A 24,648-nucleotide genomic window follows, 5' to 3' on the forward strand; every position below is an offset into this window, starting at 1 on the left:
TTGGACATTGTTATTTTATTGTTTGCAAAAATATAAAAGTAAGGGCCTTATGTATAAGTGATTAGTTGTTTTAGTTTAGGCAAAAGTTTCAAGGCCATGTTTTTTTTTTTTAAATTCAAACCTTTGATTCTTTTATCGATTAATTTTTTTAATTTTATAGCTATATTTTTTTTTTAACAAAGGCTAAAATTTTCATTAATAATAACGAAAATTACATGAACGGTTTCTCAACATACTGAGTCAACTATTTTAGAAAAGATGATGAGAGCTGTAAAAATACAGTCATCGACTAGGGCTAAACTAACCACCAAGGGTCACCCAAATTTGTAGACTAAAACTAGATCTAATAATAAAATCTAGATTTATTGTACGTTCTAAGGAAGTCTAACTTCGAATGCACGACTGATCACATCTTCTGTGATACATCTGTTCTCTTGAAGATTAACAACAACATCGATATTGACGCAAAACATACCTGTTCTTGATGAAATCCGTCGTAAGATGCTGCCTATAATTGTTTCAGAGATCCAAGTCGTTTGCACCACAAAAAACAATTTCATCTCCAAAGATGAAAAAACTACTCTTAATTTCGATTAGATTAGATATAATCTCAATTAAAATACTATGGTAGAAAATAATTTCTAGATCTAGACCAAAATTGGCCAAGAAAAAAATTTTATTCAAAAACTAAAGATAAAAATTATGAAAAAAACTAAATTTGAGAGATTGGTCAAAAATTAATAAATCTAGACCATTTTTGGCCAAAAATTTTATAGCTATATTCAAATTTGAAATGTTTGTTCCAATTGTTCCCAAACTTTTACGTTGCACTTGTATCCTTTAGTTTTATCTGTCCCATTGGAATTAATAACTAAATGTGTCTTTTATTTCAACCAATGTGTAAGTCCTATAGTGAGGGCCAAAATTTCACACCAATATTCTTTCAAACTTGGACCACATTTTAAAATTTTGATCATAATTGATAAAGAAATAAAGGATGTAGAAATTTGGATTTAAATTTAAAAAATAAAACATAAAGGTTTGAATATAATTACGACCAAAATAAAAAATAAAAAGTGTGGCAATTGATAAAAGAAAATGTTTGAATTGTAAAACAATTTTATTTTATTTAAATTAATGTTAATGAATCAATTGAGATTGATATTCATAAAAGGTTTAGTCGTGCCTTGAGATATGATAGTAGATACATATTTGTCTCTTTTCCCTTGTTAATTTAAAAGGCCGGTGTTCTTTAAGAGGTAAGATTGGGTTAATTGACGATAACCACCAAATTTATAACTTGATTTGTTCAACAAGTTAATTTATATATTAATTGTATGTTCTTTACAAATTAAGGAGCAAACTGTTATTTAAATGTATGTAAATAAACATTTAATTGGCATTTAACTCCTTGGCTTTCAAATCAACCCACGTTTGCCATTTACCAACTTTAACACTTTAGTACTTTACAGTGCGAAAGAAATGTTATAAAAATCAAATTAGATCTAATCACGTCGTATGGCCAAATTAATACTCTTGTAGTTGTAGCATGAATAGATAAGTTTTTATAGTTCAAACTTCAAACTATCCCACCTTCCAAATCAGTGGACACATTTTACTTTTCATGCAAAATATTATATTAAATAAGTTTTATTATTTCTCTTTTTATTATCTATTTTATTAAAAAAAATTAATATTATAATATTGGTATTTAAAAATATAGTATTAATGAAAGATAAAACGAACATTTAATTATGTTAAAATTATAAAATTATCAGTTACTTTAATTCCTTCAAAATAAAAAAATTAATGATTTTTAGGTCTATTAATATTTTGATTTCTTTGTCAAAGCTATTATCTACCTTTAATTTATCAAACTTAATTTCAGTGATAGATACACATTTTTATCAGGGGGTCCAAATTAGAATATATATATATATATATATATATATATATATATATATATATATATATATATATATATATATATTAATAATATGTATTTTAAAATTTAATAAATAAATGTAAATATACCATAACATTCTCTTTTGATATTTCAACTTGTAAAATTGCTACATAATAGTTTTATGGTAGTCATTTTCTATAAATATATATTATCTTTTTTCACTATGTTTTCATTAAAAAAGGATAAAAATATAAATAAAATGGTGCATATTTTGTAATGCTATTCTCTAACCAATCCTGATATTTATCAAATTAAGATTCAATAAATTTACGTTTTTTAGCTTTATATGTTCGTTGAAGAAATTTATGTTGACGATATTGATATAGACTTCTTTTATTGGGAAGGGGAAGCGCTTGTGGGAGGAATAGAACCCACGACCTAGCAGTTTGCTGTCTAGTGCTTATATCATTTGAGTTACAGTTTATTGGCTGATATAGACTTTTTAACAAATAAGTTATACAAATTTGATCTCTCAAATTATGTTGATAGCTTAATATATTAGATTGTAATTCTTGATTGTTAGATGGATTTTTTAAATCAACTTTACCATTATCTTTATCTTTATCATACGATTTTGACCAGCGTGTTAATATAATTTGATTTTCTTAACTCTTGAATTTTTTTATAGAATTTTTCTATATCTAAAAAAAATTCATATCATATAAATAAAATATAAGAAAAAATATTTATTGTTTTAGCTTTATATTTTTTTTTCAATTAAAAAAAATACATTTTAATTGTAAAAATCAAATAATTAAAAGAACAAGGAATACATTTTTTATTGCTTTTAATAATATTGTTTGGACTTATAATATAATATTGAAAAGGAAAGAAAAAAAGATAAGTTTTTACAAATTAGACCCAAAAAAAAAAATATTTTCGGAAAAGCATCATTAAGTTGATTTTGTAGGCTTCAATTCTCACCTTTGCTAAGATTATGCTAATTCTCGGGTAAATGCTAACATTTGGTATTAATTTTTTGTTTAATTTTCAGGGGGTCCAGCGCCCCCCTTGTACCTAAGGTGAATCAGTCTCTGCTAAGTTTAGTATATAATTTAATTTTGATAGAGATATAAGAAATATATATTACAATTAATAAGGATGTAATACTGGGATTATATATAACATTAAAAAATTTAAAATTAAAGATGGTGGATAGATGAAAAGTGTATGAACATAAAGTGGGTGGGGGATGGAGGTGTTTCTTTTATTTGGTTTGATTCTATCATATGAGAAATAGAAAACACTTAAACAACATGTTTTATTAAAGGCAAAATGTGTTTAAAAACAACCATATTTTAGTCCCTTTTCAATTATATTCCGACCTTATCAAATTGTCAATTTTGTTCAAATTTACACCTTTCACTTTCAGTTCTATCATTCACAAGTACTAAATTGATTTTTTTTTAATCGAAAAAAAATTCAAATAAATCATTCATTTTGAATTTTTCGGTTAAAAAAAGTTCAAATACATCATTTGTAAGAGTTATTTTAAATTTTCTTTGAGTGAAAAGAGTCCAATTCAAAATTGGGTACAGGCAATTTACAAGATAAATTGATAAACTTGAAAAAAAGCTAAAAGGTTGTTTTTTAAGATATTTTATCTTTATTAAAAAACTGCAATCCACGTTTAAACAACTTTAGTCATATTTAATGAATTATTTCTTAAAAAAACTGATCTAGAAGACCTAATGGGAAGAAAAATCCCAGTTTTTGTAAATTTTTGTAAATCTAATCTAAAATTTAATTTTAATTCTTTTAGCCCAATTTTAAAAGTTGAAGGCAATTCTAGCTCAGTTTTAAAAATGCCTTAATTGACATGTGATATTATGCCTTAAAAAAATTTAAAAGTCATATAAGTAAAAATATAGTAACAAAGTAAGTTTCCTTACTTTATTCGATTTAATGAGATTTGGTGATTTAAAAAAAAGAAGTAAGTTTTCTTAATTCATCATTTAATACATTTTACATTGAATAATAATCAAAATTGGCCAGAAAATTTTGTAAATTGGGTTAAAATTGCAGAAGTAGATAAATTTAGTTACATTTTTAAAATGATTAAGCTATTTAATTTTTTTAAATTATTAGTCCCATTAAAAAATATACAATTTTTTTAATCAAAATCCGTCAATCTTATTTATTTTTTTGAATCTTTTGAGTCAATTAGGATGCACAATGATACATTATCAGATATAAGCAATCACCTTTACTCCATAAAAAGATCATTACCTTTCGGTGCATATTTCTCTTTAAAAAAAACGTGTTTTCTTTTTATAATATGTCAAGGGTTTGTTAGAAATGACGAGAAATGTATCTACTCGAAGATATGATGTAGATGCAACATCTGTAATTATCTTCTATAGATGGATGTGCTAATTTCTCCAAATATGTACATGTTTCGCCAAAATAATTACAACATTATATTGCAAGTTTTGAATTTTATTTTTTGACTTTTTGTCCTAACTTTATTTACCTGTTTTGTTTTTTTATTTATCAAAATACCTTTTTCGGTTTTTCAATTTCGATTTTTGGTTTTTTCGGTTCGGTCAACCAACTGACCGAACCGACCGAACCGATCGGCAGTTTTTTTATATAGTGTAAGATTAGTGTAAGTGTTAATTTTTATTTTTTGTAGATTTTTTTCCTGGAATTTTTTATTTTATTTTTTATAGTGTAACAGTAGTGTATATATAGTGTTTTTATGGTGTTTATATAGTGTAAAATTAGTGTATATATAATGTATAAGTAGTGTATAAGTGGTGTATAAGTAGTGTATTTATAGCATTTTGTAGTGTTTTTTGTGGTTTAACCATGAAAACACTGCAAATACACCATAAACACTGCAAATACATCATAAATGCACCATAAATATACTAAAAACGGAAGAAATACACCATTAATACACCAAAAATACACTAAAACGTAAAGATATTATAAAATTATTACAAATACACCATAAATCAATATTTTCTTTAGAAAATAAGTAGCAATAAACAAATCTATGAATAAGAGAAGACAAAATAAATAATTATATGAACAATAGAACAATTTTATAAACAAAAAATTATAAATCTATAATAATTTATTTACAAAATATTTAAATCTTTAAAAAAACCTAAAAAATTACACAAATCTAAAAACGAGTCGAGAAATTCATATCGCGAACGGAAAAGACGAACGGAATAGCGCGAACGGAAAAGACGAACGGAAAAACGAGCGGAAACGACGAGAAATCCATCGGAAGTAGACGAACGGAAGTGCGACGGAAAAGACGAACGAAAAAGTAATCTGATAAGATAAACTGAAAATCAAATGAAAAATAAGAAGAAAAGAAGAAGAAAAGAAGAGAGAAAAGAGAGAGAAAAGAAAGGTGGCTATGTAAAAATTTAACCTAAAATGAGATAAGACTTCTTTATATAGTGGATATTTTTGATAAATAAGTTAGCTTATTAGGTAATATAGGATAAAAGAAAAAAATTGGCCAAAATGGTATAAATACTTTATCTAAAATAGGTATTTAGAAAATAATCCCTAAATGAATTAGATTGATGATGCTCTAATCAACTTACTTATTTTAATAGGAATTTCAATATTAATCTCTATGATTATAGTATTTGTCGCTTCTTTTTTTTCCATATTACCATTTGCCACTTTAAAATATCAAATGATCATTTATTATTACTATTTTACATTTATTCCTATAAATAAATAATTTAGTGAGACTAAAATAACTAATCAAACTTAAAAATAACAATAATTACATGTGGATAATTTAATAAAAATGTGTAAAAATTACATTTATTATTTTTTAATCTATATAGACTAGTCAAAACCGATACTCCCTCCATTCTGAAATAGTTGTCGCTTTAAGGAGATAACTCTACTTTCATCCAATAGTGGGTTATAACTCTACTTTCAAAATTAAATTTTTCAATAGTGGAGTTTATAAATAGAGTTATATTAGTCTTTATGCTTATAATTTAAGACAAAAGAAGCACTTTTTTAATCTTAGTAATATAGCTTAAAGCGACAACTAAAAATGGACGGAGGGAGTACTTGTCACTTTAGAATACCAAGAAAGCATTGATTGCTATTTTCCACATATATCCCTCATTAATTCATTGAAAAAATACAAAAATACAAATAAAGAGTCATACTAATTAATGTTAACAAATTTCAAAAAGGGCTAATTTAGTAAAAATACTTATAATTTTAGACAAATTTATTAATTTCTTAATTTGTGTGAAAATGACTAAAGCGACAACTATTTCAGAATAGAGGGAGTAAATGTTATAAACTGGAGATTTTTTTTTTTTATTAAAAGTAATTGAAAATAAAATTAATTGTACCGAAATTTTGAATTTGAGCGTCTTCATTGATTTTTATACTCCCCTAAGAGTAAGAGAGCCGCATTACTGTCATAACTTTGATTAAGTATACTATAAAAGAGAGCTGGATTAATGTCATAACTTTAATTAAGACATATTTCTTCCGTCACAAAAAGATAGGTCATTTTATTATATTTAGTGTTCCAAATTATAGATCATCTTATGTAATTGAAAAGTAGTTTTAAAACTAAAAGTCCCATTTACCTCTAATAAATATACGTTGTTATCTAAATGAATTAATTGCTCCATATTTTAACATGGAATACATATCAATTTTTAATATTAATGTAAAATACATTAATAAATAAATTAGTCATTAATATATTTAAAATATTATTAAAGGATAAAAATAAAAAATTAGATAAAACATAAATTTTAACTAATTTAATTATATTGTTTTAATCGTTGTATTTGTCCAAATGGCCTGTTATTTTGAGACCTTCAGAAATTGATTTGCTACTATATATTTGTTGACACCATATTTTGACTGTTTATGGTCCAATTGAATTTAATTCTTCATAAGAAATTAATTTTGAAAATTTAAAGATCAAATAGTACTGGTATTCATAGCAGTTGCAGGCATGACAAATCACATTGGCTAGAAGTTATAAAAAATATATAAGCAAAGTAGAGAAAGTTCCAAAATAGTGATCATAAGATTTAAAAAGTAAAGAAGTTATAATAAAAGTATGAAAAAGTTGGCAGTTTCAAAACTGAAAAATAAGTATTCAGAAGGAAGAAAGTTGACATAGATTGGGATTTCATCTACATATATGAAATAGGAGTGTTTATCCCACACAACGGATGTGCCACGTCATTTTTATAACAAGCCAATAAACATTTACGATAGAAAATCTTTATTTTTTTTTATTTTTTTCATCATTGAATATTTGCACATGGCTAGCGCCTCATTGGTTTGTTGTACAAATGACGTGGCGCAACCGTTGCGTTTATAATTATTCATGAAATAGCATTTAACCAAAGCCAAATATAAATACGAGAGAGAACAACTAGACGAAAGCACCAAACACATATCTAAAATACTCTAAACTAATTGTTCATTAACTTTTAGTTTTATTTGTATTTTCTTTTTAATTTTTCATTCAAATATGTAGACAACTTAGTTTTAATGCATAAAATTTCAAACTTCGTTTTGCACTTTAGCAAATTACTTTCATAATTTTAATATACTTTCGAAGAAATTTAAAATTTGCAATTGTTTGAGTATAAGTAAGGTATTTAATCAAATTAATATTCATTTTCTGATACGTATTTATCACTGTTATTTCTTTAAAATTTTAAAATTTTAAAAAATAATACTCACTCCGTCCTATTCTAATTGAACAATTTTTTTTATTTTGGGTGTCCCATTATATTTGACAAATTTTATTTATAGAATACTTTTTACACTACTTTTTTTCTTTTACTTTGCTCAATTAATGCATTTCAAAAGCATATTTTTAAAAAAATGGTGAAACATCTAATGTAATAGTATGAGAATATGAAAATAAAATTACTAACTTTTTTTAAATTATATGTAATAAAAAATTTCTCAATTAGAATGGGACAGAGGGAGTACATTAGAAAAGAAACAAGCCTAGCAAAGAAATGTTATTAAAAGCTGTTTTATTTATAAATTTAAAATGGTTGGTGGGAAGAGGGGAGCAATTCCATGTCTTATTTTTTAAGAAAAGAAATTCCCACTAACTAAATATAAATTAGAACTTAGGAGTGTCTATTTAATTCAAATCAAACCACATTAAATATTTTTTTAAATTTGAACCAACTAAATTATATAATTTCTTAAAATAAAACCAAACTAAATTAACCAACGGTTTTTTAAGTTCAATTTGTATTGAAATCGAAATAAAAAAATTACGTACTAAATTAAACTGAACTTATAGGTTCCGTTTGATTATTCAATTGTGTATGGTTTTGCACAATCCTAAGTAGGACCTACTTATATGAGTACAACAAGAATAATTTGGTCCACATCAGAATATAATACTTTGTATTTTATGCATAATTGCTTGTAATTGTCACGACTCCAACAAAGCACCTAACACTCAAACTTTCTGATATTTTTGTTTAAAAGCAGGAGGATCAAAACCATCGACAAACAACAACCATACCATATGATGAGTTCACAGACCAATAAATTTCCACTTTTGGTCAGTGATGAGTCAGCTTCTCATGAGCAAAACCATAAGAAGATTTGGAGAAGCAAAACTCTCTGCTATTTTCTTGGTTTCTTCATCATTTCAAGTCAGTTCATAATTTTCTTTCTTCATCATCTTTTATGTTTTATCTGGTTTTTTATTTTTAATGTTTAAATTTTAATTTTCAAAACATGGGTAATATATTTTAAGTTAATCGTCATACTCTGATCATGAGAATGTTTCATCACAATATCTATGCTAACTGTTGGAGATGATTCTGAATATTTTTTGAGTGGTTCACAAATTTTATCTGGGGGCCCAGTTGGACTTGGACCGCCGTAAATTCTCCGAGGAATATGGAAGAATTGATGTTTGATTGGTTTGATACTTAGATTTAAGAGCTACTGAACTAATAATGTTCTATTTGCATATATACACATTAAAGGTCAACTTGTCTGACTTTTTCATACTAATTAAGATTCTATTTATTTAATAAAGATTTCAGTATTTTTTTTCAGTTAACCGTAAATAAAATCATGAATTATGCGTATTTTATAATTTTAACATGAATTTGTAAAAAATAGTTATTAAAAATGTGTACAAATCTAATAATATTAAGCATATGTTTTGACTGTTGGTTGTAGGCGTTATATTTGGTGGGGATTTGAGTTGCTGGATACTAGGAAGAGGAAGCACTTATGGGGAATTGCTTAAACATAATGAAGCTGAAATTGTGGAGTCAGAACAAGGTGTTGTTGCTGCTGACGATGGCCGATGTTCCGAAATCGGTGCATCAATGCTTCGACAAGGCGGACATGCTGTTGATGCTGCAGTCGCAACAGCATTATGTGTTGGTGTTGTTAGTCCAATGTCTAGCGGAATTGGAGGCGGAGCTTTCATGGTAGTTAGATCTTCATCGACTTTGAAAACTCAAGCTTTCGACATGAGGGAGACTGCTCCCTTAGCTGCTTCCAAGGTGCGAACATCAACTTACGAATAAATTCAATAAAATTTTATGAAATTCACTTGAATTAAACGCGCCATAGGTGTAGAAAGTTTGATGAATTTGCATAATCTTAGAGTCTTGTTGTGTAAACCAGAACATGTATGCTAATAATCTTGAAGACAAGTATTTGGGTCCACTATCCATCGGAGTTCCAGGTGAAATTGCTGGCCTGCATGAAGCATGGTCACGCCATGGACGTTTGGCTTGGAGGAATTTATTCCAACCTTCTATAAAACTTGCAAAAAATGGCTTTATTGTTAGTCCTTATTTTGCAAAAGAAATAAAGGATTCTGGAGGAAAGATCATGAGTGATCCTGGACTTCGAGAAGTGTTTGCACCAAATGGAAAGTTATTACGAGCTGGTGATGTGTGCTACAACGCGAAACTAGCACAGAGCTTGGAGGCAATTGCAGAACAAGGACCACAAGCTATGTATAATGGCACTATTGGTGAGCAGTTGGTTAAGGATGTAAGAAAGGCTGGTGGGATATTGACAATGGCAGATCTACAGAATTACAAGGTAGAAATAACCGATGCGGTGGCAGCAAACGTGATGGGTTACACAATACACGGAATGCCACCACCTTCTGGGGGCACACTCGGGATGTCTATGGTGGGTATTATTTGCCTTTTCTCCTCATCTTACTTTTATTTCTTCTGTAAAAATCATCTGAACTTTGTATGAATATAAAACAGGTTTTGAACATCTTAGATAGTTATGGAACTACGGATGCCACGAAAGGGAATGTTGGTCTGCATCGCTTAATTGAAGCGATGAAACACATGTTCGCTGTCCGAATGAACTTGGGCGACCCTAAGTTTGTCGACATTAAGAAGTACGTGTCTGAAATGCTTTCTCCAGCTTATGCAGAGCAAATACGGAAAAGGATAGTAGATAATACCACCTTTCCTCCAGAATACTATATGAACAGGTACACTAGCTACATTGTTCATATGATCAATGCCTATCACTGTTCCTTAGAATTCTACAGAGTTGATAAATGTGCAGGTGGAGTCAGCTTAGAGATCACGGAACAAGCCATTTTTGCATTGTTGATGCCGAGAGAAATGCTGTATCAATGACAACCACCATAAATTTCCCTTTCGGAGCTGGATTACTCTCCCCATCCACCGGTATCTTGCTCAACAATGAGATGGGGGACTTCTCCGCACCAACTGAGATAACTGTAGACATGCTTCCTCCTGCTCCGGCAAATTTTATCGAATCCAACAAGAGACCCTTATCTTCCATGACTCCCATAATTGTCACCAAGGTAGTTACTTTACTTCACTTGCAATTTTTTCACTTAGCAAAAATACTGCCACTCCTAATTTCAATGTAAACATTGCAGGATGATCAGGTGGTAGGGGTGTTAGGCGGCAGCGGCGGAATGGACATCATTCCAGCGGTAGTCCAAGTTTTTATGAACCATTTTGTTTTGGGGTTAGAACCATTAATTGCAGTTGAGAAGCCAAGAGTCTATCACAGGGTATTTGTACTACTTTGTATTTTTCTTTGTAGATTATTCCCCCTTCCACGACATCTTATCTTATTCGTATTTGTAAATTTAATTTTTTTTTTTTATGCAGTTAGTGCCTAATATAGTTAAGTATGAGGACTGGACTGTGATCGACGGTGAGCACATAGAGCTCGCCAACAAGACAAAGTTGTTCTTACAAGAAAGGGGGCATAAGTTGGTCGCGAAGGCAGGAGGAGCTATAGTCCAGTTTGTTGTTCAAACGCTTCCGAACCCAATTGAGACAGGTCGTAAAACTGGAAGAGACTTGCAAACTGCCATGCTTTTGCACGGAAAATTGACAGCGGTAAGTGATCCCAGAAAGAATGGGAGTCCAGCAGCAGTTTGATCTATAAGTTAAGTTCTACAGCGGTAAAAGACTACTGGCAGATTGTACAAGCTAGTGTGTGGAACTGCTTTGTAATGTAAGGAATTAGTCCACTTCTTGTATATAGAACTTATGAACAATAATATTGTTTGTAAGAAAATTCAGTCAATTCATCCATGTTCGGTTTTCACAACAGATGCAAGCACCCAAAAACAGCTAGTTCTAAACATTGAATTAGTAATATTTACAAAGAATATCCACCAGGCCATTCGTAGATAAAGCAAATCATATCATATCACATCTCCACAGATGGCATGGTGAACATAATTTGTAAGAATTTCTACTTTCAATTTACAGTAAGAGCAGCAGTATGCACTCTCAAAAGATCTAAGAAGACGCTAAGAATCAAAAGGAAGATCATCTTACAGAAGTCTAATATCTGTATGGACATTATTAAATTCGTATATCAACACCAAGCAAGGTCAAGATTTTCATTTGCCAATGTGAAATTTTATTAAAACTATAAGCTTAATGTACAATGCACAACAACATTAACAAAGATGCAAACTCATGCCAAACCCAACATCAAACAGATAACACCTATTCTGTAAATTGTTTAAGATGTTTTGTCCATCAGTTGTATCGGGGCGAGGATATTAGCCTTGCTTGTCTCTACAATGCAACCATTCATGACCATCTCCTCTAGCATGAAATGCGCCTTCTCTAAATGGAACATAATGTCTAGCTCACACTGGAGAAATAAACAAACAATATAAAATTCAAAATCTATAGACACAATGCAAGATAACAAAGACGAAACTTCGGTGGCACAAACAAGACAACACGAAAATACTTACCACATTGCCAAAATGGCGGTCCATGGTTTCAACTAACAGATGTATGAATTCCAAAATCGCAAGCTCATTCTGTGCCAACAAGTCATGCATTAGTATTACATGTAGATTCACAAACAAGGGGAAAACTAAACACCTAGGGCTTATGTTTGTTATAAAAAAAATATGCAAGAGCTCAATGAACCCGAATTCTTGAAAAATCACACAATTTGCAGTGGCCTGATTTCATTTCTTTCGAATCGGCTAAATTTTATAAAATCTTAAAGAATTGAATTCTAGCAACTATAACATCTCCAAACATGAAATTAACCGATTCAATTCAAATGCTTGCTAACTCAATATAATTCGATTCGGTTGATATTCTAGCACATTTAGACTAACAAAACACTGTGAAATCAAAGAAAAACAACAATTTAAAAATAACTTACTTCATCGTTGTCGACGCCGACCAGGAAAAACAAGGACGCGTAACGCCTGTAAACGATTTTGTAATTGCGATGCTCCACAAAAGAACACTGTGATTGAGAGAATTTAGTTACGATCTGACATTAAATCAGATCAGATATGTTAGGGTTAAGTTAGGGAAAATTAGAGAAGAAAAAACCTGTTGATCATTGCGAGCGAGGCATTTACGGACGATTTCGCCCTCGATAGCACGGCGTTCTTCGAGAGTGAGCCATTCGTAATATTGAGCTAAACGTGTTTGGCCTTGTTTATTTACCATTAGTATAAATCTGATCCCCATTCTTTCTTCTTCTTCGTCTTCTTCGCAGAGAGGAGAGCTAGTTTTTTATGGTCTTATATGGCTTTCTATTCTTCTGTATTAGACGACACGACGTTCGATGACCAACACATGTTTTTACCATCAAATTTAACTCTCTTGGTACAAATCATCCTTTTTACCTTTTTTGATATAATAAAGCCCTTATTATTTTCAAATAGAACAAATAACCCCTTTCGTCCAACACCATAAGAAGCACTCGTTAATGGCTAACACGTTTCTCATAATCATGTAGGAAAAAATTCGAAAATAATTTTAATATTTAAAATATTTTACCAAAAATTTGAGGGGGTAAGTGTTCCAAAAATAAAGTAAAAGGGTTTATTTATTCGATTTTAAAATATGAGGGTTCAATTGTTCAATTTTTTAAATATGAAAAATTAATTGTGTCCAAAAAAATAAAAGGGTTGGTATGTACTTTTAAAAAAAACCAAGGATGTTCTTGTACCTTCTCCCTATTTACCACTAGCGTTTAATCTTTTGAAATTTTATCACAGTTTAAAAGTCTGACGAGTTATAGTTGGCATAGAACGGAAAACAACATGACACGACAAGTCAGGTGACATGAGTAATTTAATCACAGTTTACATTAGTATTTGAGAACATAATTTGATGCTTTGCATGTATGCGCTTTTAAATTAATTTTTGAGCTGAATAATCAATTTAACAATATTATCAAATTACTTATGGCATTATACCCGTTGCTACCTGTTGTTTTCCAATTGCTACATCAGCTATAACTCACTGAATTTTCAAACAGTGGTATAATTATAAAAAGAAGATTAAAAATGATAAATGAAATTGACAATTTTTAAAAATTGTGATAAATTTATTGTTTAATGTAATGAGGTGATTTTATTACAACTACAATATTGAACTGTAAAGTCATGTGATTTTATTAGAATGAAGTTCTTTCTTAGAAAAACAAAATATATAATGTTCAATTTCATAAACATGGAGTGGGCAATATATCTTGAATAACTCCTCTCTACAAAAATCATGTCCCGTCTTTCTAGGCTTAATGTCCCAAAAAAAAAACTTCCACTTTTTCTTTTTTTTTGATAATTAAAAACTTCCACTTTTTACCCTTTTTTAATTGGGTGATGCTATTCGGATAGAATCTATCCGGATAGAAAACTTTTTTTATTATTTAATTTTTTAATTAAAAAACTAATTACTGCTTTAGCCTTTGTAACTCTTTTTTACCACTATTAGTAATTTAGTATTATTCACTTTTACATTAATTTTTTGGTAATTCAAATTTTTCTACAACTTATCTTCTATCACCAACATTTATTTTTCTCTAACTACTTTTTAGACTAAATTTTAATTGTCTCTCTATATATTATTTATTATAAAAAAGAGTTTGAGTCATAAGTTTTCATGAGATTCATCCAGTAATAATCATGTTCGTTACTATAATTGTATATTAAAAAAGTTTGAGTCAGAAGTTTTCATGAGATTCATCCAGTAATAATCATGTTCGTTATTATAATTGTATATTTAATGGTTATGCACTATTTAATTGGCTATATATTATAATAAATTAAACTTTTGATATTTTATTGGATATGTAGTATTCTATTTTAACTTTTGTCATACTTAGTGTTATATCTTTTAAAAATGATCAAACATAATTATTTAATATTAAGAGTTTAATGGATATAAATTATGAACTATTTAACATAATTTTTAATTTTATGAAGTTTAATTTTTTAAAATATTTTTTGATATAATCTCCACCATTGATTAAAAATTTAAACAATCAGTGCTGATATGAATGTCATAACTGATATCAGTACACGGTTTAGGAAAATCCAAAAATTGATAAATCATAAATGTACTAAATACTGGTAATTTTTAAAATGAGAGCATTCGACACAATATCAGAAACTGGTTTGTTTTGGAATTTTTTTCCGGTACGGTTCATTTGGAGTTTGTTGATAAAATTACCAACTCATAGTAATCCGTAAGTACGGAATCGATCCCATGAAAATGAGAGGTTTAAAGTGAGCGAAGTCGATTTTGAATTTCAATTCGGAAAGCAATGGTTTGGTGTTTAAGAGATAAAAAGACTAAATTAAACAACTTATCAATTATGCAATTGCAATTAAACAACTAAATCAACAACGACTTTAAACAATAAGAAAAAGCGTCTAGGGGTCGAAACTAATTCTAAACGTTGTGATCACGGTATATGCGATCTTGGAATTATTAAATATTGTTATTAATCAATAAAATTTAATTTAATATTTAATTCAATTAAGAAAATTTATCTAATTTAAAAAGAGGTGAATAATTAATTTAAAAAATTTAATAGTTTTTATTATTATCAACATTTTATAAAATGATTATTTTTATTTAATATCTATGGTAATATTAGAACTTGTTAAAGACTCGTAATATTTATATTAAAAGCTAACTTTATACAATTACTACCTCTGGTTAGACCTGTTCATGGGCCGGATTCGGAACAGGCTCAAGCGGGACCTACCGTTTTTTTAATTTTTTTAAGTAAGTCTAAATTCAGCTAGAGTTCGTACTGAGCTTTATTTTTACTACGCAAACACTACACTTACACTCTAATTTTGCTAGTTCGGGCCGAGATTTTCTGTGCCTTCATGTAAAATTAATAAAAATAGAAGTACAAGCCCGTCCATAAAATAGCAGGCTTTTTTGGATTTGGACTGGACTTGAAATCAAAAATTAGTTCCAAGACCGACCCTAAGGGTACGGGCCTGGGCGGGGCGAGCGAGCACCCAGGCCCATGAACAAGTCCATAATCTTTATTACAGTTGAGAAAAAAATCAGTCCATAATATTTGTCACTTTAAAATATCAAGAAAATATTTATTGCTATTTTTAAATTTATCCTCATCAATAAATAACTTGGTGAGACTAAAAAGATTAGTCAAATATAAAAATAATATTAATTGATGGCGTCTGGTTCTCTCGACGAGTTAACCTGCAAAATAAAAGTTAGAACGTTGATTATGCGTTGTCTCCATTTAAAAAAAAATGGCAATTTTTGGACTCTGGAGGTAGCGAGCGTCATCATAAAAATTAGGAGGTTTAGTGATCATTTTTAAACATTAGAATATTTAATGATTAAACACCTAAAAATCAGAGGCAATGAGTAATTATTAGCACAACACCTATAATAGGATATATCAATTTTCATTTAGAGAATTTCATATATCATGTATTTTAGGTTATTATAAAACACCTTAATATTTAATTTTAAATTAAACAAATTAATATTGAAAAATAACTTTAAAAAATAAATAATAAGTAGTTATAATTTAATGATACTCCCTCCGTCCCGTAAAGATAGAAAAAGTTGCATTTTCACAAGAATTAAGAAGTTAGTTAGTTATAGTTAATTTGTGTTAAAATTTCTAAATTACCCTTTTATTTTTCTAATGGTTTACAAAAACCAAAGTCACTACATAAATATTGTCCAATGAAATTTCATATGTTTAAAGTCACACATTGGAACTATAAATTAATTAATATTGATATAATCAATTCTAAGGATATTTTAATAATTTTATATCTAACTTACATCACTTTTTCTATTTTTATGGGACAAAAAAAGTGGCTACTTTTTCTATCTTTACGGGACGGAGGGAGTATATGTTATTTGTTACTCATTGTTGTAATATTTTTTTTTTTCAATATTCTGAGATGTGCCTCATTTTTTGTTTATATAATATATAAAGCACGTCATCGATGACAATAATTTTAGACTTTATTTGCCAAACGATTTATATGAACTATATTTTAACAATTTAAGAATTTTGTTAGTCCAAATTCTTTTTTGCTATGAAGACCAAATTCTTTTTCACATGCTTGATATACTTTTAATAAAAGTTTGAAGGACTGTTTTGTTTCTTTTACAACAAAATCAATTGCAGCCGCAGGAAACATGTCTTTTTTCATTTTCATTCAAATTCAATTATATATTTTGAAATGTATATTTTTTTTTACCAAAGATAGAATTCATTGATGAAGAGTAAATTACATTGGAAAGTCATATAACAAAGTTAATATATGATCTTTCAATTTTGATCTAAAATACTAACAAACAACCCAAGATACAAGCAAAAAATAAATCGAAATTAAGCAAATCTAAACATCGATTCCGCATAAAAGGACCGAACAAGAACTTAAGAGTGAAGTTCCGTTGGAGCGGGTCTTCGATTTGTCCTTCCGATTTGACCGGCAAACCGCTTGATCCGTTGAAGCTAAGTATTTCCGATCCTCATCTTCAATGAAGTTCTAAAAAGTTAGAACAATACCCATCCAAAAATTTTAGATCTACAAAAAATTGACTATGAAGCTTGAACAATCACTTGAGATTCTTGATAGATCTAAAAACACACACCATAAAAATATAAAAACATAAACTTTCAAGCAAAAAAACACTAAAATCCATACCGAAAAAGCTATTAAACGGATAAATTTATTGAAATAAGGCTTAAGTTTATAAAAGATTAAACTTTTATGGGCGGAGAGGAGGCGATTTCCGACTGAGATCGGAAAATCACCTCCTCCCACCCTTTAAGAGATGAAGTAGAGAGGAAGTTGTTTAGAGAGAAGGGAGAGAATTTTTTTTTTATTTTGAAATGTATTCATTTTGATTGTTTATTTCTAACTAATTTTTGAATTATTATGAGTTAGTTATATATTCTGTTTTGATAAAATCTTTACACTTAAATGTTATTCTATCTTATTTTATCTAATATGAATTTTAAATTTATAAATTTACTGAAGGTTGTAATTGTCATTTGATTTTTGCTATTAGATTAAATGACTTGAATACCCCTTATCTATTTTGAAAAAAGACTAAAATAGGTCCTTCTATCCGGATAGATTCTATCCGGATAGCTTTTTCCTTTTTAATTTTACCACGATGTTATTAAATCAGCAATTGTACCTAATCACCTTTCACTTTTAATTATACCTAGCAGTACTAAATTAATCTCTCATCTGTCGAAAAAAGTTCGAATAAATCATTAATTTTGAATTTTCCAAATAAAAGGAGCTCAAATAAGTCATTTATTAGGACTTCTTTCATTTATTTTTTTCGAATTATAGAGTTCAATTTATAAAATTGAATGCAATTGAAATTTAAAAGTGTGAATTGGGATACAATTGGTAATTTTACATAATTAGAGTGAAATTGAAAAGAATGTAAACGGTCGAAGTTTAAGCTTAAATTCTAACACAAATTTATGGTGTTTATCTTTTTGATAGAGAAAACCTCTTTTACACCATTTAAATATTAGAAAATTACATAATTTTTTTATTAGTAAAACTTTTCTAGTATGAAATTTCCTTTCTTGATGAATACTGTATAACTGTTGCTATTTCTTTTCTTGCACGTATAAATATACATTATTTAGAGAATATTGCCTTTGCTTGATCAGAATAACTAAACATAAATTAATCAGTTCTGTCACACAAGTTAAGATATTACGATGACCCTTAAGTAATTTACAGAAGCAAATAATTTCTGCAATTAGAATCAGTAAAAGAAAATTACCTATCAATTTTAGTAAATGGTATAAGCACCAATCAGCACTCTGCTAGGTCGTGGGTTTAATTCCTCCCACAAACGCTCTCCCCTGACGATCGATGATTTAATTAACAAACGTTATTCCTTCGGCTGGATCTTTTTTGTGTTGTTTTTCTTCCAAGCGTGGTTACCTTGTTCCTTGGAATTCTGATATGCATGCCTTTGAACAGGATCATGGCAGCATAGTGTCAAGTTGAAATTGAGCCATCTTTTTTTATTTGTCTGCTCTTTTCTGGATTTGCATTTCTCAACTAAACCAGTATCGGACACACTTCTCGTTAGTATCTCAGGTTGAGATACGCCGCATTTCTCTAAATCCTGCCCGCCCGATCCACATTTCTTTAAACCCGGTGGTTCATTCTTCAATTCAACCACTACTTCTTCCTAACAAAACAAACCGACAATGCACACAATTTGAAAACAATGATCCAACGATCTTTCCATCTCATCTTCACAATGTACTTCCGATTATTCCATAACCGAAAGTGCAAAGAATTGTATAAAATGGCAAGTGGAAAAATTCTTTATATATATTATAACAATGTCATCATCATACACTACACTCCAGTGCATGACCTAACTTTTTAATCACTCCCCAACAACAAACTATTCTATTACTACCATTTCCTATTCCACTTATAAAGATAATAAATTAAACTAAAGGCGGATCGCAGATCTCGCCCTCCGATTATCACTAATCTAATGTGGCCAACATACGTGATAGGAAAACAGTAGTAGTATATTATTTTCAATCTCAATTCACATGCAGCTGACCTCTTTCTTCGCCACAATATCGTCTGTGCAGTTCCCGTCTTGCGGTTCTACAACTTTGGAAACCTCCTCTTTCTTCTCTATAATTTCATCTTTATGACTCCAAAAACTAGGTTGATTTGTTGATGAAAGAAGCCTAGCCCACATCCTATCGGTTATGACCACCTTGTTTTGTTTCTCGGTGATTCGCTGAATAACCATCCAATAACAGATTTAGTGTTCAGCAAGAATTTTTAATTGCCAGTCAGCTAAAGAAAATGATGTATCTAAATGTACCACTAGCATTTTTTATATGATGAGTGGGATTAATACATATACAGATTCTGAAATGAATTACAAATTTGAGGGTGATATGCCAAAAATGCACATGTACTTACTTCAGCAAAGACTGAAACAATTGTCAAAATTGACTTTGATGAACACTGAACATTATGTGATTGCAGATCAAAAAATATTTCATTTGGATAATACATGATTTCTTATGCAAGAAAAATAATAATTACAGTTTCAAATCTAAAAAATGACAATTACTTTTCCATTTAAAAGAAATACTACTAATCAAATGTGAGTATGTTAATACAAATGCAACAAAAAAACAGATAAAGTGCAGGCAAAATGAGTGGTTAAATGATCATACGTAGCATGTGAACAGAAAAAAGGATGTTACTATCACCGCCAAACTTCTAATATTTCACAGAATAGGAAGTGAGTGCATAGAAGAGTTCGGTTATTTATATGAAAGGGATTAACTCACATAGAAGGGTATATAAGTTTGTCTGCCATTGACAAGACCACTAGTAAATCCAGTGTAACCAGCCATGGCTCCATGCACAGCACTTTGAGCAAGAAGAGTGCAGTACACATTATCAGATGCGTTGCTTGGAATAGCACGAATCATATATGTAGGATCTGCCAGAAATGGTAAAATGCACTAGTTAAATTTCCCAGTCAATAACAAGTTTTGGTAATCAAGTTCTTCAATTTAACCATGGAATATCAACCTATATATTTAAGATTTATAGTCATCTTCTTTTTCTTTGAATAATCCTGCAAGAAGCAAACAGAAACTACGTTAAAATTGATAAATATATCATGCATAATATTATTAGTCTAGTTATTTTATTTTTATTTTGACTCGATTATATACAAAGAAACAAGTAAATGATAACCTGCATGGTAATGACAGACATAAAAGGCATAAGAGCTTAAAATAGAACCACTACCTTGATTTTCTGTGATAAAAACAACCCAATATCTTGCAGGAGCTTGTTCCCTGAAGCATCTTGCAGAGTTGATTGCTCAGAAAGAAGCTCCTGCCCAGCACCTTCAGCTATCACAATAACCATGTGCCCATTTTCTTTTAGTCGTTTCTCAATGTATTCAAGAAGTCCGCCTTCCCCGTCAAGATAAAAGGGCGACTCTGGGATCAAACAACAATCCACATCTCGACTTGCAAGAGTAGCGTACATTGCAATAAATCCTGCACCATGTGATCAAATAAGTTTTATTTTTACCTTTAAGTAAAATCATTGCCACCTAGCTTCTAATAAATAGATAAATGAACTCGAAAAGGATATTAGCTAGTTTAATAAGGCATAGCTAGCTAGTTAGAAAAACATTAGTTTGAAGGCTTTAATCAGTCGTATTGCGAGAAATTCACCATGGGAAGGATGGGGCTGATTAAAGAGCTAAATTAAACTGCTGACGGAAAACATGGGAGCTTACCACTGTAGCGGCCCATTAACTTCACAAGACCAATGCCATTCTCTATGCTTTCGGATTCAACATGGGCTGCATTAATAGCACGTTGAGCCTCCTCAACAGCAGTGTCAAAGCCAAAGGACTTGTCAATGACCTGCCATGAACAGCAAATTTCAAGAATGTCTTATTATTGAGGATACAAAATGTGGTCCATAATATACTTATAGAGAAAGATTGCTGTTTAGCTCAGAAATATTCCAGCATTTTAGCTAGTCGAGTAGACTTACCGGAATGTCATTATCAATAGTTTTGGGAATTCCAGCAACTATAACTTTGAGACCTCGTCTTCTAATTTCCTATAACACAAAATCAATTCAAAAAGAAGTGGAATAAGAAAAAACAGAAAGACAAGGAAGACAATTTTTTAGGCTTTACTGCTTATTTGCATGTTCGCTGTTCTACGGGTAGTGTAGTGACTGATTTCTCATCCTGCTTAAATTTTAACATCAATTTCTTTTATTTTCCGATTCATCAAGATTCCTCTGAGGTACAAATATGCTATCAAGTTCACAAATAAATTACCTCAAATATCACTGACGCCCCTTTCTGAGTTCCATCTCCTCCAATTATGTAGACCTGACTCACAACAGAGCTAAAAGTCAATCACCATTGATTGCACAGGTACATGACTCTTAAATTAGAACAGAATATACTATCATATACTAGTATATTTACCTGATTAATTCCCCGATCCTGAATGCTATCAACTATCTTTGAAGTATCATGACCGCCCCGTGATGTCCCAATGATGGTTCCGCCACGTTTATGAATATCATTTACAACCTTAGGAGACAAAGGAATTGTATTTCGAGCATAAAAACCCTTGTATCCTCCCTACAGATTCAGTTAAATTGTCAATCAGGATGTAGTCTACCAAAGTTCTAAAAAAGTAACACTAACAATATGATAATAACTTTCATGTATTCTAAACAAAGCATTATCATTTGCAACCATGCAGATAACAAGTAGCAATAGCACTTCAACTTTTTTCTTTTCAACAGTCAAGAAGGAAATTCTTAGGGAAGTCCAAGATTCAAAATTTATAGTTACATCACTCAAAACCATTTTTCATCTTCCTTTAAAAAAATTAATGAAAACTAAAACCAACAAAGAAAAAACAGGAGAATCAAGAATATAAATGAACTTATACTGAAATAGAGTCCATAGAGTTACTTACCTCAATACCCAGCACTCTAGTAACGCCATACATATGGTATAAGCCACAAACTATTTCCCTGATGACAGTGTTAAGTCCAGGGCAAAGACCCCCACATGTCACAATACAAGCATGAACTTCATCTGAATCAAAATAGACCTTTTGGCGAGGTCCAGCACGCCGGAAATGTGTCCCTCTTGGACTGTCCTTGTGAACAACAATCTAAACACCAGAGTTAAGATAACATTTCAGATTTTCAATTCATCTCCTATACCAAATAGCTATACAATTCAGCATTTATTCTCCTTTTTCAAAGAAATAATTAAGTAAACTGACCTTTTGAGGAACAGAGTCATCCGTATGAACAAAGTACTGCCTGGTAAAACAGAAAATCACTGTGATAAACAGGTAAATTAAAAATTGGAAGTGTGTGAGATAAAGTTAAAAAATAAAAAACAACTCACTTAACAACCGAGTAAGCAGGATTGTCTTGCAAATAATTGGAATAAGTCTACACATTAAAAAAAACAAAGTTAGATACAGAATCATTTAAGGGTAAGAAACTTTACAACCAGTTATCAAATCCATAATAGTTTTTTATTTTTTTAAGGATCCAAAGAGAATCTCTATTTTATGCCCTCTACTTTCTGATCATATAAAATCCAGTTAGATAATTGACACAAATAATCATAATTAAGTGAGCTAAGCAAGGAAACATAAAAAAGAAACAAAAAAAGAAAATTGCAAATGAATCCAAAACTTTCATTTTCTCTTATATTCCCCCTATGACTATTCTAATCAATCAAAAAGTAACTAAGTTTACGCACAGGAAGATCAGGAAGATAATCGGTCAAATGAGGAACATCTTCAAGAACATAGCCATATTCACCGGTGATGATCTTCGGTTTGTAGTTACCGTTGCCGTTAGACATAGCGGCGGTGATGGACGATCCAAAACCCGAACCCGAACCCGAATTACGAGAGGTGAAACAGACGGAAGAGAATTTGAAATTGGCGGTCCTGGATTTAGCGGAAGTTTGCAGAAAGGGAAAATTCAAAGACGAAGAATGAAAATTAGGGGAGAGAGTAGAATCCATGCACCGAAAAACAAACGCGAAGCAGAATTGAAATTGAGGGTGTAAATGGATCCATACTTATAGGAGCCAAAATTGACCAAAAAAATCTAAAAAAAAATACAAATTCTAGAAATAGAGAAGACGGAGGATTAGTAGCTTTGGGTTTCTCTGGTTGGTTTAGAAAAGTGGCGTTGTATTTATACGAAGGCGGAAATAAAACAGGTGGCCATTAGTAACTTGTTTTCTCAGTACATTATCGAGGAGGAGGGAAAATAAAGGTCATAATCGGAATTTCGGAATATTCTTTTTATTTTCTTCTACTGCTTAGTTAAACAAATGAACTAAGGAAACTCCTTGTTCAGCCCATTTTGTGTCGGCCAATTTTATTTTATTTTAAAAGAATAAAATTAAAATTAATTTATTTGAAAAGAATAAAACTAAAACTAAAATTAATTTTCTTTTTATATCATTACTGTGACATATAATAATACTATTCACATTATTAAAATTTTATATTTTAAAAATATAATAAAAAGTTAAGTTAAGTTAATTTTTTTACAAATAAATTATCAATATAGTAGATAATTAAACAATTTATCAAACAGAAATTAAGTATTTAAATAAAATAATGGCTTTATAGTTTGATATTTTCATATTAATTTGGCGATTGAATTTTACAAAAATAACATTCCTTCCGTTCCTTTTAAAAATGGACGTATCTCAATTTTTATCTCTCATATAAGAAGGTCATATCATCATTTTTATGCTATTTTATATTAGATTCTCTCTTATATTCTATTTTTTTGTCTATAATTAATGGCTACTATTCTACATATATGCTATAAAACTATAATTAATAAAAATAAAATAAAAGTATTAATTATTGTCTTTTTATTCTATATGTAAAAAAAAGGTTAACTGCAAATTCATACACAAACTTTACAATAATATGCAATTACAACATAAATTTTAAAACTTTGCAATGTTAGTAGCCAACTTTACACTCTTGGCAAATCGATACACAAACACGAAAAATACTAATGTGGACATTGTAATATACTGTTATATATCGTTATGTGATTGGTCGGTGTACCAATTTGCCAAAAAATAAAAGTTGATTACTGACATTGTTAAATTTTAAAATTTATGTTGTAATTGTAAATTATGGTAAAATTCGTATATATATTTGCAATTAATCCTAAAAGAAATATGTCTCTTCATAAGAGACGGAGGGAGTACATTAATGGGAGTACATTAATGGGAGTACTTTAATGAGAGTGGATTTCCTCAAATTTAATACTTTCT

The 24,648-nt window shown here is 29.8% G+C and overlaps 3 protein-coding genes across 3 annotated transcripts; 1 reads left to right on the forward strand and 2 right to left on the reverse strand.

The window, feature by feature from the left end:
• The first annotated feature begins 8,389 nt into the window (after positions 1 to 8,389).
• Positions 8,390 to 11,559, forward strand: LOC126668840 (glutathione hydrolase 3). The gene is made up of 7 exons (XM_050362047.2): positions 8,390 to 8,619; positions 9,158 to 9,489; positions 9,614 to 10,132; positions 10,216 to 10,451; positions 10,529 to 10,793; positions 10,872 to 11,009; positions 11,110 to 11,559. Exons 1-7 carry the CDS (start codon positions 8,490 to 8,492, stop codon positions 11,383 to 11,385), a joined length of 1,896 nt encoding a protein of 631 aa, XP_050218004.1. The 5' UTR covers positions 8,390 to 8,489; the 3' UTR covers positions 11,386 to 11,559.
• Positions 11,560 to 11,852: 293 nt separating this feature from the next.
• Positions 11,853 to 13,038, reverse strand: LOC126668841 (AP-4 complex subunit sigma). Its single transcript, XM_050362049.2, has 4 exons — positions 12,823 to 13,038; positions 12,647 to 12,733; positions 12,222 to 12,290; positions 11,853 to 12,115 (listed from the first exon to the last, which is right to left on the reverse strand). The coding sequence occupies exons 1-4, from the start codon at positions 12,961 to 12,963 to the stop codon at positions 11,981 to 11,983; spliced, it is 432 nt and encodes a 143-aa protein (XP_050218006.1). The 5' UTR covers positions 12,964 to 13,038; the 3' UTR covers positions 11,853 to 11,980.
• Positions 13,039 to 18,493: 5,455 nt separating this feature from the next.
• On the reverse strand, positions 18,494 to 23,606 carry LOC126667905 (ATP-dependent 6-phosphofructokinase 3-like). The gene is made up of 13 exons (XM_050361037.2): positions 23,095 to 23,606; positions 22,732 to 22,778; positions 22,604 to 22,643; positions 22,289 to 22,489; positions 21,787 to 21,945; positions 21,634 to 21,687; positions 21,339 to 21,407; positions 21,076 to 21,205; positions 20,574 to 20,830; positions 20,352 to 20,397; positions 20,105 to 20,259; positions 19,354 to 19,539; positions 18,494 to 18,963 (listed from the first exon to the last, which is right to left on the reverse strand). Exons 1-13 carry the CDS (start codon positions 23,362 to 23,364, stop codon positions 18,658 to 18,660), a joined length of 1,920 nt encoding a protein of 639 aa, XP_050216994.1. The 5' UTR covers positions 23,365 to 23,606; the 3' UTR covers positions 18,494 to 18,657.
• Between the last annotated feature and the right edge of the window lie 1,042 nt (positions 23,607 to 24,648).

This window comes from Mercurialis annua, linkage group LG2 (assembly GCF_937616625.2).
Source record: "Mercurialis annua linkage group LG2, ddMerAnnu1.2, whole genome shotgun sequence".
NCBI classification, from domain to species: Eukaryota; Viridiplantae; Streptophyta; class Magnoliopsida; order Malpighiales; family Euphorbiaceae; genus Mercurialis; species Mercurialis annua.

What these genes read in the sequence shown, in the direction of transcription:
- LOC126668840 (XM_050362047.2), top strand. Translation starts at nt 8,490, where the DNA reads ATGATGAGTTCACAGACCAATAAATTTCCACTTTTGGTCAGTGATGAG. An exon ending in TGGTTTCTTCATCATTTCAA is followed by an intron (nt 8,620 to 9,157) that starts GTCAGTTCATAA and finishes TGTTGGTTGTAG; the next exon opens with GCGTTATATTTGGTGGGGAT. An exon ending in CTCCCATAATTGTCACCAAG is followed by an intron (nt 10,794 to 10,871) that starts GTAGTTACTTTA and finishes TAAACATTGCAG; the next exon opens with GATGATCAGGTGGTAGGGGT.
- LOC126668841 (XM_050362049.2), bottom strand. Translation starts at nt 12,963, where the DNA reads ATGGGGATCAGATTTATACTAATGGTAAATAAACAAGGCCAAACACGT. An exon ending in TCGGCGTCGACAACGATGAA is followed by an intron (nt 12,291 to 12,646) that starts GTAAGTTATTTT and finishes TTGTTGGCACAG; the next exon opens with AATGAGCTTGCGATTTTGGA. An exon ending in ACCGCCATTTTGGCAATGTG is followed by an intron (nt 12,116 to 12,221) that starts GTAAGTATTTTC and finishes TTATTTCTCCAG; the next exon opens with TGTGAGCTAGACATTATGTT.
- LOC126667905 (XM_050361037.2), bottom strand. Translation starts at nt 23,364, where the DNA reads ATGGATTCTACTCTCTCCCCTAATTTTCATTCTTCGTCTTTGAATTTT. An exon ending in ATGACTCTGTTCCTCAAAAG is followed by an intron (nt 22,490 to 22,603) that starts GTCAGTTTACTT and finishes TCTGGTGTTTAG; the next exon opens with ATTGTTGTTCACAAGGACAG. An exon ending in ATATTGTGGCGAAGAAAGAG is followed by an intron (nt 18,964 to 19,353) that starts GTCAGCTGCATG and finishes TTGTTTTGTTAG; the next exon opens with GAAGAAGTAGTGGTTGAATT.